Raw genomic sequence first — 14,158 nt, 5'->3', positions numbered from 1 at the left:
ATGGCTATGTTGCTGCTGTGGATCCTGGCTGCCTCTGTTCTCCTGCCTGCAACTGGGGAGGTGGTGGACAATTTCGAGTCCTGCAGCCAGTTCTTCTTGGATGGAAGAGCCCCTGAAATGGAGATAAGTAATTCAGCCAGAATCTGCCAATTCTATAAGAACAAATATCGCTTTGCTACAATGTATGATAAAAACGGACGCATACCTATATTCTCAGCATATAAATATCAACCTGGTAAGGGCAGAAGAAATAACAGGTGGAAGATCGAACCGCAGGTAAAAAGAGTTCCTATTTGAAGCTAGATTTTCATTAAATGGAAGCAACCTTAAAGGAATAACCAATGGTTCGTTAATAAGGCAGGACAATGAATCTAAGAATGATTAGTACCTAATTAATCCCAGGTTCACCAGGAACTAGGCCAGGGGTATCAAACTCGATTTCATTGAGGGTCACATCAGGGCTGTGTTAGACCTCGGAGGGCCAGGGAGGAGCTTAGGGCATGGCTCGGAGATGTGGCTATGGTTGATGTGGCTGGAGTTGGGATGGCCATGGTGGGTGTGATACAGGACTCATGTTGGAATCACCTGTGGTGGCCAAGCAGTGGTGGGTTTCAAATAATTTACCAACCAGTTCTCTGCCCTAATGACCAGCTGGGTAGGTGGGGCTCGGTGGTCATGGGATCATGTGGGCGTGGCCAAGTCAATGTCACTCAAGTCGATGGGCACTTCGCCTTAGTTGTTACAATGGTAATAAGGGTTAACTGGAGAGGCAGTTTCTGTAAGCAGGGCAATAAAGATTAGGCTAGGAACAACACCAGAATGTTTCCTTCCTGCCTTCCTTACAGGATTAGCCCTGTAAAGTGGAAAAAAACAAAAGATTTCTTCCAACAACCGGTTCTCCGAACTGCTTAGGAAGTTAACAACCGGTTCTCCCAAATAGGTGTGAACTGGCTGAATTCCACCACTGTGGCCAAGGGGCTAAGGCAGGACTTCCCTGAGACCCTCCCTCACTCTCATTATAATCTCCTTCCTTTTCTTCTTTTTCTTTCCCCTTCATTCTCCTTTCTTCCCCTCTTTCCTTCTTTTTCCTTCCTTGTGCTCTTCCCATCTTCCCTTCTTTTTCTTTGCCTTTCCTCTTTCCCTTTCTCCTTTCCTGTCCCTTCTTGCATGCTCAAAGTCAAAAGGGGAAACCTTTCTCCTTTGGTTTTGCTTTTAGCGTACGTGCGCGCACACACACACACACACACACAACCTGAGTTCAGAGGTGGTATTCAGCAGGTTCTGACTGGTTCTTCAGAACTGGTAGCGGAAATTTTGAGTAGTTCGGAGAAATTGTAAATACCACATCTCTGCCTCCCGAGTCCCAGCTGATTGGGAGGAAATGGGGATTTTGCAGTATCCTTCCCCTGGAGTGGGGTGGGAATGGGGATTTTACAGTATCCTTCCCCTGGAGTGGTGTGGGAATGGAGATTTTGCAATATCCTTCCCCAGGAGTGGGGTAGGAATAGGGATTTTGCAGTATCCTTCCCCTGGAGTGGGGTGGGAATGGGGATTTTACAGTATCCTTCCCCTGGAGTGGTGTGGGAATGGAGATTTTGCAATATCATTCCCCAGGAGTGGGGTGGGAATGGGGATTTTACAGTATCCTTCCCCTGGAGTGGGGTGGGAATGGGGATTTTACAGTATCCTTCCCCTGGAGTGGGGAGGGAATGGAGATTTTGCAGCATCCTTCCCTTACCATGCCCAACAAGCCACGCTCACCAAGCCAGTAAAAAAATTTGAATGCCACCACTGCCCGAGCTACATTTTCACTAGCAGTGGCACTGCGGGCCACTCCTTTGCTTTTTCCTGGCCGGCACCCTGTGCCAGATCTAAGCACCCCATGGGCCAGATCCAGCCTGCGGGCCTTGATTTTGACACCCCTGAACTAAGCTATAAGAATTCTTTTAATCTCACTGTCCACATTGGCAAGTTCTTACTTCCATCTGACTCCCCCCCCCCCCCCAAAGCACCAAGTGTCATCTTTCCTTTTGGATCTTTGGCCTGCCAAACTTTCTATTATTCTACTAGGCATTTTCTATGGTGGGACAATGGGAGGGGGGGATTGTATGGAGTTAGATGATGTGTATCCATAACAGGATTCTTTCTAGAAAGCCAAGGTCATCCTTTGTTTTTACACCTCTGCGCCTGACCGTAACTGGATGGGTGGAAGCTGCCAGCATGGCAGTGAGATATTGGACCATGGGATGGACTTGCGAGTGTGGGGGCAAGATCTTGAACTTTCAACTGGGTGGGGGAAACCGGGAAGCTTTCAGATTCGGCTTTTCCCAGATGTGCCAACGTGGCTCTCTTAATGAATTGGAACTTTGAGCAATACTTTGCCTTGGCTTCTGATTTACTTTTGGATGCTATTCGGAACCCTGACACCAAGCTCAGAGATCACCCACAACCCACAATTCAAGCTCAATCAATGTGTATTTTCTATTAAACGACAACTTAAAGTGGGCTGCAGAAGAGGGTCTATCTAAGTTTCCAGAACTCCCAGAAAGTGCCCTGTTGGCTGGGATGCATGTTCCGATCTATCTGTCAGCATTCCAAGTATCATGTAGAATTAAATCAGAGTCCAAGGCAAAACGATCCTTAAAGTTCCAATTTAATAAAGCAGACATCTTAGCACATCTGTGTTAATCCCAATTCTGGAAATGACATCAGAATCCCACCCAGTTAAAAGTTCATGATCTTGTCCCCACACCCACAATCCATCACATGGTCCACTCTTCTTCTTCCAGGCTGGTGTCTCCACCCAGCTGCTTCCGGTCAGGTGTAAAAGTGCGGAGACAAAAGATGACTTTGGCTTCTAGCAAAGAATGAAAACAATACATTCCACAATCCTACTCCTGTCTATTCCCCCCTCCCATCAACTATACTAATGAAACAGCATAATGAAATAAGAGAAAGTGTAGCAGGCCAACATTCTAAAAGGAATAATATTGCAGGCCTGACACAATCTGGAGGTCACCATAAAATCAAAGGACTGGAAGGGACCTTGGAGGTCTTCTAGCCAACCCCTGTTTAAGAGATCAGCCTTATACCATCCCAGTCAAATAGTCATCCGATCTATGCAAATGTATGGCCAAAATATGCAACGCCCTATTATAGAGTATCCCATTCCACGTCTGACTCCTCTTTCCCCAGGTTCAGAGTGCCTGATTCGGCGCTGTGTGAATGTTAACCAAGCCCATTCCTTGTCCTTCCTTATTCTTAGCTTGCCAAGCCTGAGGACCGTAACCGAAAAAGCATGGAATTGGAAACGACTTGTAAAATCGACCGTACGGACCTTGAAAACAGCCAGGCGGTTTCTGAGGATTACAAGGGGAATCGTCGATACGACCGAGGACACTTGACTCCTGTGTCCCATCAACCGGACCAGAGTAGCAAAGATGCGACCTTCACCTTAACCAACATCGTGCCCCAGTTTCGCCAACTCAATCAAAGAAAATGGAACGAATATGAAAGCAATATAAGACACTATACTAAGGGGTGCCGGGATACGTATGTCATTGTGGGTGCAGTGCCCGGGAATGAATCCATCAATAACCGAGTGAACGTACCCAGTCATATCTGGGCTGCAGGTTGTTGTGTGACTCAAGACGATCGCAAAAGATCCTGGGCAGTCATCGCAAAAAATGATCAGAATAAGGTAGAATCGCATAACCTGAGGAAGCTGGAAGAGCAACTTGCTAAACTTTACAAGAAGAAGGAGATTAATCTTTTCAACCATGCTTGTTATTCGGGGGGAACATGGCCAAAGAATTTCACACAGCAAATGCAACCAGATTACAAACTTAGCAGCTTACTCGTATAAGATACAGAATAAATGCAGTTAACTATTGCAGATCATCCTCAACATATGGAAACCCCCCCCCCCCAAATCCAGCCCAACATTTCTGTGGTTACGTGGGGCATTTGTTGAGTGAGTTTTGCCCCCTGGGTGACTTTTCTTGCCACGGTTACTAAGTGAATCACCGCAGTTGATAAGTTAGTCATATGGTTGTTAAGCGAATCTGGCTTCAGTGATTCACTTAACAACTGTAGTCAGAAAGGTCACCAAATAAGATAAGATAACCTGGCCCACCTTAAAAATGATATTGTTGCCTGCTGTCAAAAGAAAGTATATATCTACCCACAGACATAAATTACACAAATATACACATGCTGTATACATACATATCTATATCTACACCTACACATATTTTCTATCTATCTATCAATCGATAGATAGATAGATATGATGGGATAGAGTGATAGATGGATTATAGGCATGTATGTAGAAAGAATGACAGGATACGTAGATAGCTAGATAGCTAGATAGCTAGCTAGATAGCTAGATAGCTAGAGATAGATAGATAGATAGATAGATAGATAGATAGATAGATAGATAGATAGGGATAGATAGATAGATAGATAGATAGATAGATAGATAGAGATAGAGAGATAGATAGATAGAGATAGAGAGATAGATAGATAGATAGATAGATAGAGATAGATAGATAGATAGATAGATAGATAGATAGATAGAGATAGATAGATAGATAGATAGATAGATAGATAGATAGATAGATAGATAGGGATAGATAGATAGATAGGGATAGATAGATAGATAGATAGATAGAGATAGATAGATAGATAGATAGAGATAGAGAGATAGAGAGATAGATAGATAGAGATAGATAGATAGATAGATAGATAGAGATAGATAGATAGATAGATAGATAGATAGATAGAGATAGATAGATAGATAGATAGATAGAGATAGATAGATAGATAGATAGAGATAGATAGATAGATAGATAGATAGATAGATAGATAGATAGATAGATAGATAGATGATAGATGATAGCTAGCTAGGTAGCTAGCTAGCTAGGTAGCTAGCTAGCTAGCTAGCTAGCTAGGTAGCTAGCTAGCTAGATAGCTAGATAGCTAAGCTAGATAGATAGATAGATAGATAGATAGATAGATAGATAGATAGATAGATAGATAGATAGATAGATAGATAGATGATAGATAGCTAGATAGCTAGATATGATGGGATAGAGTGATAGATGGATTATAGGCATGTAGGTAGAAAGAATGACAGGATAGAGATAGATAGATAGATAGATAGATAGATAGATAGATAGATAGATAGATAGATAGATAGATGGATGTAGGTAAGTAGATAAAGATAGATGAGAGAGAAAAATGCAGATAACTAGATAGGTCAATAGATTGATAGATGATAGATAGATTGATAGATATAGATTAGATGCGATATATATATCTTTGGTTATTCGGGTTTTCTCCCGCGTAAAATTGGAAGTGTCTCGGCGACGTTTTGACGAAGTCTCATTCGTCATCCTCAGGCTTCGTGCTTCCAGCTCCTGGAAGAGAGAAATGGATGTTGTACAAGGCTCCAAGCAACACCATGTAGTAGCAGTTCACCTACCTTACTTCTCCAAGTTGCAGTGTCCCTGCAATCAAATCATCAACATTTGGGTGCTTGGCCACTGGCAAATATTTACAATGGTTGCAGCATCCCAGGGTTGCATGATTGCCATATGCAAACACCCCCAGGAGGATTCTGTCAAGGAAGACTCTGGCTTTGCTTCACAAGCACATAATTTGCTTAACAAAGGCAGGAAAAAGTCTCAAACTGTGACTTTCGCAACTGCAAAGGAAAGACTACCTGTCCGTAGGTGTTAGAATTCTTTTTCAATAGCATTTTGTTTTAGTTTGTGCAATAACTCTGCTTGTATTAATCTCAAATAAATATATCAAAAATTGTCCTAAGGGGGGTTCCTTATTTTGCGCCGTAATGATTACAGCAGAAGTTTCTGGCACGGAGATGTGATTCAGCCTTCGGTCGGCCCCCCTTTGAAGTTTGCAGCAAAAAAAAAAAGCTGCAAACTTCAAAGAAAAGCTCTTACCAGCTGGATCTCTCTCTCACTCTTCTTTGCCTGAAGAATGAGGTATCTACCAGGTATTTAGGCAGATAACGCGGCCAGGAACCCGGGGGCAGCTCGTTAAGCTGCCGCCATCAGCAAGGTCCCGCCCCGGAAGTCCTATGTGTGTCTGTTCTGACCCAGCTCCTCAAACACAACAAACCCTCTGTAGTTAAATCTATTATTTCTTTATTAGGAGCGCTGGTAAAAAATGTTTCTCTCACTGCAGGCTAACAAGTCCCTCCAGCAGGGAGATGAATAGTTGCCTGTTGCATGTATTCATCTCCATCCCCCTGCCTTTGATCCCCAGAGCTAGGGTGTGGCTTCACTAGCAGCGGTGGCTCTTCTGTCCCGAGGACCGGCCCATAGATTTCCACTGCTCTCCTCTCCTCTGCCTTCTGCACATCCACGAGTCAGACACTGGACCCAGCTGTTCCTCCTCTTCCTCATCAGCCACCTCCAGACCTGGGGGCTGTTGACTCTCCATCGGAGGGTTGATGGATGGCCCAGGCTCCGCCTCCATCCCTCCCTCATCTTCTTAAAGACTTCCAGTGTTGGGGCATTCACAACTTCTGGTGGCAACTTCTGTTCCACTGATTAATTGTTCTCACTGTCAGGAAATTTCTCCTTGGTTCTAAGTTGCTTCTCTCCTGGATTAGTTTACACCCATTGCTTCTTGTCCTGCCTTCAGATGTTTTGGAGAATAGCTTGACTCCCTCTTCTTTGTGGCAACAACTGAGATATTGGAACAGTGCTATCATGTCTCCCCTAGTCCTTCTTTTCATTAAACTAGACATACCCAGTTCCTGCGACCGTTCTTCATATGTTTGAGCCTCCAGTCTCCTAATCCTCTTTCTTGCTCTTCTCTGCACTCTTTCTAGAGTCTCAACATCTTTTCTACATCGTGGCGACCAAAACTGAATGCAGGATTCCAAGTGTGGCCTTTCCAAGGACTTATATTTGTGAGTCTTCTGCCCATGAGTGATGCTACGTTGTCAGGCCCACTTTGTGTAAATCTCTGAACTGAGCTTTTCAAACCCCGGATATATTCAACCACTTACTCCATATGAGGCAGCCTTTCCGTCACTGTTTCTTTCTTTGAAAGCAGTTAAAACTAATTGTGGTTGATGTGGGCAAAGAGATTGAGACACAAAAGCTTGCGGCTTAGTGTTCTCAGTGGTTCTTCTCAATAGTTCTCAAAAGTCTCTTCCTTTCTTAGACAGGAAACTAGCCTCCGTAATTGGGTTTCCTGCCTGGAGATTTGTCACTTCTGGAAAAGAATCCGGGTAAGTTTAGGATACCACAACGGAAATATGGCGTTGTGACATCAGAACCAAAAGCCCCCACCCCCCTTCTGGGTGTCTTAGCAGGTGCAAAGGATGATAAACAAAGCATTCCAAACTATACCTTATAACTTTCCAAATGGAATAATAATAATATAAGAATGGCAAAGAAAAAGAATAATTATGTGAATATATATCTATAATCTGTATGTAAGAGAATAAATGACAGTAAAAACATAAAGCATAATATAGGTAAATAATATTTGGTCATAAGTAGCTAAGTTTAAAGTTTAAGTTTAAGTTTAAGAGCCAAGGTGGCGCAGTGGTTAAATGCAGCACTGCAGGCTACTGCTAGATCAGCAGTTCAGCGGTTCAAATCTCACCGGCTCAGGGTTGACTCAGCCTTCCATCCTTCCGAGGTGGGTAAAATGAGGACCCAGATTGTTGGGGGCAATATGCTGACTCTCTGTAAACCGCTTAGAGAGGCCTGAAAGGCCTATGAAGCGGTATATAAGTCTACTGCTATTAAAGAAAGAAAGAAATGTACATAAAAATGGATAACGAATAAGGAGATTATGAACGAAAGATAGAAATGTATAGTAGGGAAAACACTAACTGCAAAGAAACCGATTCGGAACTGCGGTATGATATACGACGGAACTTATTGTTCCTATGTTGTTTTTTAAGTTATGTGTTTGTTTTTGTTGATGTGCTTATGTGTTTAAAATAAAATAAAAATATCACAAAAGCCCGCCCCCCCTTCTTTTTTCTGAGCAGGTTCTGAGTAGCCCATTAAAAGGGACATCAGCAGTCCAGAGTGGTGGACTTGTAAAAAGGTTAAAGCATAAAAATAAAAGTATGGTGGATTATGCAAAATGTTCTTTAAAAAGGATAAAGTTTACCCCTCGGTTATTTTTGTTAGGTATAATTACTGATTGTACAGTTATAGAGACTAACCTGCTTTTGCATTTAATAACCACCGCAAGACTGCTGGTGGCGCAATATTGGAAGAAGGAAGATTTGCCTACTATTCAAGAATGGACATTAAAAGTCACAAACCTAGCAGAGATGGCTAAAATATCAGCATATCTCAAGGACCATTCCAATGAGAGATATAAATTGGAGTGGAGAAGATGGACTATACTCAAAATAAATATGGGGCTAAGAAATTCCAGATAGCTTATGACTGAAGAAACAAGGAATGATATAATCTGTTTAGAGCTAGCCTAGCAAAGAGGAGTTAAAGCTCAAATGAAAGATGATATTAACTTTTTAAAGTTTATTTTAGAATATTTTTGTTAAAGATCTATACCCCGTATTGGTTCTGGGAAGTCGGGGAGGGGGGAAGGTTGGGGGTGAGGTGGGGTCTGGGTGGGGAGGGGAGGGGGAAGGAGGTAAATATTTGTAAAAGGTTTTTTTTTCAAAATTTTCAACTATGCTTTAATTATGTTCAATTTGTAATAATGAAAATACATCCTGCATATCAGCAGTCCAGAGCATATCCACCCGGATTTAGATGAAAAGAGGCCCTAGGCTATTCCACTTATGAGGCCCTTTCACCTCCCATTTTTAAGTTTATAAATTACATGAGAGACAATAAAATACATCATTACTGTGATATATATCAATATATATCAATATATATAGCTGGCCTCCTAACGGAGGGCGGCTCTGCTCTGCGGCAAAGGCAGCGAGGCCAGCCGCCTCCCCTGCTGCGCTCAGCTGCCCGGCTCAGCCCCCTCGCCCTCATCTGCCTGGTGGGCTCCGCATCGACGGGGCGGCTACTGGGAGCGGCCGCGCCTCTCGCCCGACCGCCAGTGCCGGGACCGTGTGCGGGCTCTCCAACTGCCGCGACGCTGGAACGATCTTAACCAATACATTTTTATGTTTGTTTATTAGTCATATGCGTAGAATTTCTCCTTATTTTCAGTTCAGTGTTTTAGTGTTCACTGTTTTTAGAATAGTGTAATTTTAATTTTGCTAACAATTTGAATGTAGGCCCCTCTTGATCTTGAGGCCCTAGGCTGAAGCCTAGTTAGCCTATAGGAAAATCCGGCCCTGGTATCCAGAGAAGAACAATATCCAGAGGCGTGTGAAAAGGAGGAAGAGTTGAAAGAAGTAGATAAGTTCTGATTGCCTTAATATATTACAACCTGTCCTGCGAAGGAAAGGAAGGGAAGGGATTCCATCCCATTCCATTCTATTTATAGTGCCTGTTATATGTGGCTTTTTAGATTTTGACTGGGGTGTGTTGATGAGTGGCTTTTAAGTCATTTGCTGTGTTTGCTTGGAGAATGGAACAACTTGCCATAGCCAACTCACAGGACAATTTAACAATTCTGTTTAATGAATTCAAATAAATAAATAAAAATGTCCCAAATGACAATTGCAGACAGAAGGTGGCAGCACTTCCCCAATCAATAAAACCCACCAGCCTCTCTCAACAGTTTTCTGACAGAAGAGAGCAGTTATTGGCAGCATGAAAATGTAAGAAAGAGATGGGTGTCAGACAAGATAGGAAAGTGGGAAGGGGAGGGGAAGGGAGGAAGGAGGAAAGGAAGGAGGAAAAAAGAGGAAGGAAAGGAAAAGGAACAGAAAGGAAAGAATGGGAATGGAGGGAGAAGGGAGGAAGGAGGAAAGGGACAAGGAAAAAGACGAAGAATAAAAAAACAGGGATGGAAAGGAAAGGGAGGAGAAAGTGAAGGGAAGGGAAGGGAGGGGAGGAAGGAAGGAGGAAAGGAAGGAGGAAAAAAGAGGGAAAGGAAAAGGAACAGAAAGGGAAGAGGAAAGGAAAAGAAAGCAAAGAATGGAAATGGGGGAGAAGGGATGAATGAGGAAAGGAACAAGGAAAAAGATGAAGAATAGAAAACAGGGATGGAAAGGAAAGGAGAAAGGGAGGGGAAAGGAAAGGAAAGAAAGGGGAGGGAGGGAGGAAGGAAGGAATAAAGAATGTAAAGAATAAATAAAATAATCAATGATCAAAATATATGAAGAACGGTTGAAGGAACTGGGTAGGTCTAGTTTAATGAAAAGAAGGACCAGGGGAGACATGATAGCAATCTTCCAATATCTCAGGGGTTGCCACAAAGAAGAGGGAGTCAAGCTATTCTCCAAGGCACCTGAAGGCAGAACAAGAAGCAATGGGTGGAAACTAATCAAGGAGAGAAGCAACTTAGAACAGAGGAGGAATTTCCTGACAGTGAGAACAATCAATCGGTGGAACAGAAGTTGCCTCCAGAAGTTGTGAATGCCCCAACACTGGAAGTCTTTAAGAAGATGTTGGATAGCCATTTGTCTGAAGTGCTGTAGGGTTTCCTGTTCCTGTCTAGGCGGGGGTTGGACTAGAAGACCTCCAAGGTCCCTTCCAACTCTGTCATTCTGTTATCTTCCTTCTCCAAATTACCACTTTGCAGACTGTAGAGACTCCACCCTCCCCAGAAAATGTAGAATTGACTTAAATAAGAGTGATCCTCATTTATCCTCTCTAGAGTTTGTGGGGTGTTTCACGAGAAGATGGCTGCCTGGTGAAATACGTCAAAGGTTCTGGTGCCCCCAAATATCACAATGGTTTTATTATGATTTATTATGGTCAAGTTTCATTTTTCTCCCCATGCGCACATATACATCTGAACTGGACAGTGTCGTTTCTCTGTGTCATATAATATATGTGGGTATATGCATAGTTTTGTCTTGATATATTTATTTATTTTGCCATGTTTATGTAGGGTATATTGGAGGTGGAGGTCCTCTGAGAACTGCTTGCAACGAAATTTCATTTTAATGTATGCCGATTAATCTACATTTAAAGTGACAATAAAGTTATTTATTCTGCATTCTATTTCGTTCACAGTTGTGATTGTTGCAGCATCCCCATGGTTTTGTGATCAAGATTCAGGCTGTAGGCAACTGATTCATACTTATGACGGTCGCAGTGTCCCAGGGTCACGTGATCCCCATTTGTAACCTTCCCAGTTGACTTCCGACAAGCAAGGCCAAAGGGGGGGGGGAACCCAGATTCACTTAACAACTACAGGATTCATTTAATGGTGGCTGTGATTTGCTTAACAACGGTGGCAAGAAAGGTCGCAAAACACATCGCAGCCTCACTTAAGAACTTTCTTGCCTGGCAGTGCGAATTTTTAGACTCCGTTATGGTCGTAAGTGGAGGACTACCCATACTCAAAGCTTCCTTGGTAGACTTCATAAAGGATTTTTTTGCTTATTTCTCCCTCAGCCATAAGAGGATGGGCACAGGGTATTTATATCTGTGCACCGCAGAATCAGATTGTGTGAGAAACACGCTCCTTATCAAAACGACGGATCGTCACAAAAAACGAGAAGCGGTTGTTCAGTTTGAAAACAACGTTCCCTTTTTGGGGAGGGTTGGAGGCGATGGGAAGACACTTGAGATGACAGAATAAAATTTTGAGGAGAAAATGGCTTCCTGGAGGCATGGAAGACCGTGTGAGGTAAATTCCTCCTGGGTCATTTTTGTGATTTTAAAAATAAAAGGACTAAGGGTGACAGGATAGCAGTCTTCCAATATCTCAGGGGCTTCCACAAAGAATAGGGAGCCAAGCAGTGGTGGGTTCCGGATCCCGTCGCAACCGGTACGCTGCGATGGGGACGAGCGTCCTCGGCAGGTACACATGCGCACGTCACTGCCCTGTGACACCCAGCTGCTTGGTGGAGGTCCCGCAGGCGGTGCACGCTGTGCGTGTGCGTGCAATTGGCCCGTTTGTATCAAAAAGCGGTAAGGGACACGGGCAGGCAGCTGGGCCAAACGAGCGACTGTTTCGGTACAGTGGCCGCTGCTCCCAGCTTACCATCGGTACACCTCAGTGGTGGGATTCAAATAATTTAACAACCGGTTCTCTGCCTTGATGTCCAGCTGGGTAGGCGGGGATCAGTGGTCATGTGACTGGGTGGGCGTGGCCAACTCAACGTCACTCAGATCGATGGGCACTTCGCCTTAGCTGTTACAATGTAACAAGGGTTAACTGGAGAGGCAGTTTCTGTAAGCAGGGTAATAAAGATTAGGCTGCACTGGCTCCCCATTGGTCTCCGGACGCGCTTCAAGGTGCTAGTCGTTACTTTTAAAGCCCTACATGGTTTAGGACCTGGCTACCTGAGAGACCGCCTCCTGCCACTTACCTCCCAACAACCAACAAGATCGCACAGGTTGGGCCTCCTCCGGGTGCCGTCGACCGGACAATGCTGGCTGGCGGCCCCCTCGGGGGAGGGCCTTCTCTGTTGCTGCGCCGGCCCTATGGAACGATCTACCCGTAGAGATCCGGACCCTCACCACTCTCCCGGCCTTCCGTAAAGCCGTCAAGACCTGGTTGTTCCAGCAGGCCGGGGGCTGTTGATTGATATCCAGCCCCGCTTAGATGGAATGGATGATGTGGACTTTTAATTGTATTTTTATTCTTAAATTTTAAATCTCCTTTTGTCTTGCTGTGAGCCGCCCAGAGTCCCAATGGGAGTGGGCGGCATACAAATTTTATTAAACTCATAAACTTGTATCATCTGTACTTGGTATTTTAGCTAAATTTCACTATAATGTAAAAAAAAATATATCGGCGAAAACAAGTTACTAATAAGGAAAGAGGTAACTTTGGTTGCACTTACCTTATTCGTCGGCTGTTTCTCAGTTTGGCTAAGCAAATACTGCACATTTTCACAGTAATGTAGCTCAAGAGAGGTGAGAAAGGGAAAATAGAGCTCAGGAGTGGTGAGAATGAACAAAGGAATAAGGTACATACCACAATGCCTGCAATGAATCATTGCTTTCATTTTCTTACAAACAGGCTCCCTTCTGAATTTTTAATTATTTTTTTTTAGTAAAAATGGGGTAGTAGAGCAGTGGAGGAAAGTTTTACTACTGCAATGCGCTCTACATGGGGCAGCCTTTGAAGAGTATTCGGAGACTTCCTCTCCCTCTCCCCCAATCCTCCTCTCTTCTTCTTACCTTCCTCTTCTACTCTTATTTCCTCTCCCTTGCTTCCTCTCCTTTACCCTTTCTTCTTTTCCCTCCTCTCCCTTCGTCCTTTCGTTGTTGCTCTTGCTTGTTTTCTTTCGCTGATGGATTTTCGGGTCGTTCCTGACTCTAGGGGGCGGTGCTCATCTCCGTTTCAAAGCCAAAGAGCCAGCGCTGTCCGAAGATGTCTCCGTGGTCCTGCGGCCAGCATGACTCAATGCCAAAGGCGCATGGGACACTGTTACCTTCCCACCAAAGGTGGTTCCTATTTTTCTACTTGCATTTTTACCTGCTTTCGAACTGCTAGTTTGGCAGAAGCTGGGACAAGTCATGGGAGCTCACTCCATTACGCGGCCCTAGGGATTTGAACCATTGAATTGCCGACCTTTCTGATCGACAAGCTCAGCATCTTAATCGCGTTCCCTCAAATCCTACAATACAATCCTACATTTATTAAGGGCCTTGTAACATTTACAAAGGAATCTTGGTGGCGCAGTGGTTAGAATGCAATATTGCAGGCTGACTCTGTCCACTGCCAGCAGTTCGATCCTGACTGGCTCAAGGTTGATGCAGCTTTCCATCCTTCCAAGGTTGGTAAAATGAGGACCCAGTTTGTTGGGGACAAAAGGCTGACTCTGTAAACCACTTAGAGAAGGCTGTCAAGCATTGTGAAGCGGTATATAAGTCTAAGTGCTGTGGCTATTGCTATCTCCACTGACATTATTAAACCAACCTGAACGGTTTTATATTTCTTCTTTTGAGATTGGCCACTCCTTTGTCTTCTTAGATAGATAGATAGATAGATAGATAGATAGATAGATAGATAGATAGATAGATAGATAGATAGATATTTTATTTGTATGTTGCCCTTTTCCCTGGGGGGACTCAGGGCGGCTCACAGTTCAGGGGGAGGG

The 14,158-nt window shown here is 43.8% G+C and overlaps 1 protein-coding gene across 1 annotated transcript; it reads left to right on the top strand.

Annotated features, from left to right (window-relative positions):
* On the top strand, window positions 1-3,865 carry LOC148044013 (endonuclease domain-containing 1 protein-like). The gene is made up of 2 exons (XM_087722521.1): window positions 1-276; window positions 3,266-3,865. The coding sequence occupies exons 1-2, from the start codon at window positions 1-3 to the stop codon at window positions 3,863-3,865; spliced, it is 876 nt and encodes a 291-aa protein (XP_087578647.1).
* Window positions 3,866-14,158: the final 10,293 nt, after the last annotated feature.

The sequence above is a fragment of the Thamnophis sirtalis genome, unplaced genomic scaffold (assembly GCF_051295495.1).
Source record: "Thamnophis sirtalis isolate CommonGarterSnake01/CBP01778 unplaced genomic scaffold, rThaSir2_p1.2 scaffold_9, whole genome shotgun sequence".
Lineage (NCBI taxonomy): Eukaryota > Metazoa > Chordata > Lepidosauria > Squamata > Natricidae > Thamnophis > Thamnophis sirtalis.
Note: the sequence above shows the minus strand (reverse complement) of the source record. Positions and strands in the feature narration are given on the sequence as shown.

Bases quoted from the DNA above. Each gene is read 5' to 3' on its own strand.
- LOC148044013 (XM_087722521.1), top strand. From the start codon at position 1: ATGGCTATGTTGCTGCTGTGGATCCTGGCTGCCTCTGTTCTCCTGCCT. The intron at 277-3,265 runs GTAAAAAGAGTT...CCTTATTCTTAG, and splicing joins GGTGGAAGATCGAACCGCAG to CTTGCCAAGCCTGAGGACCG.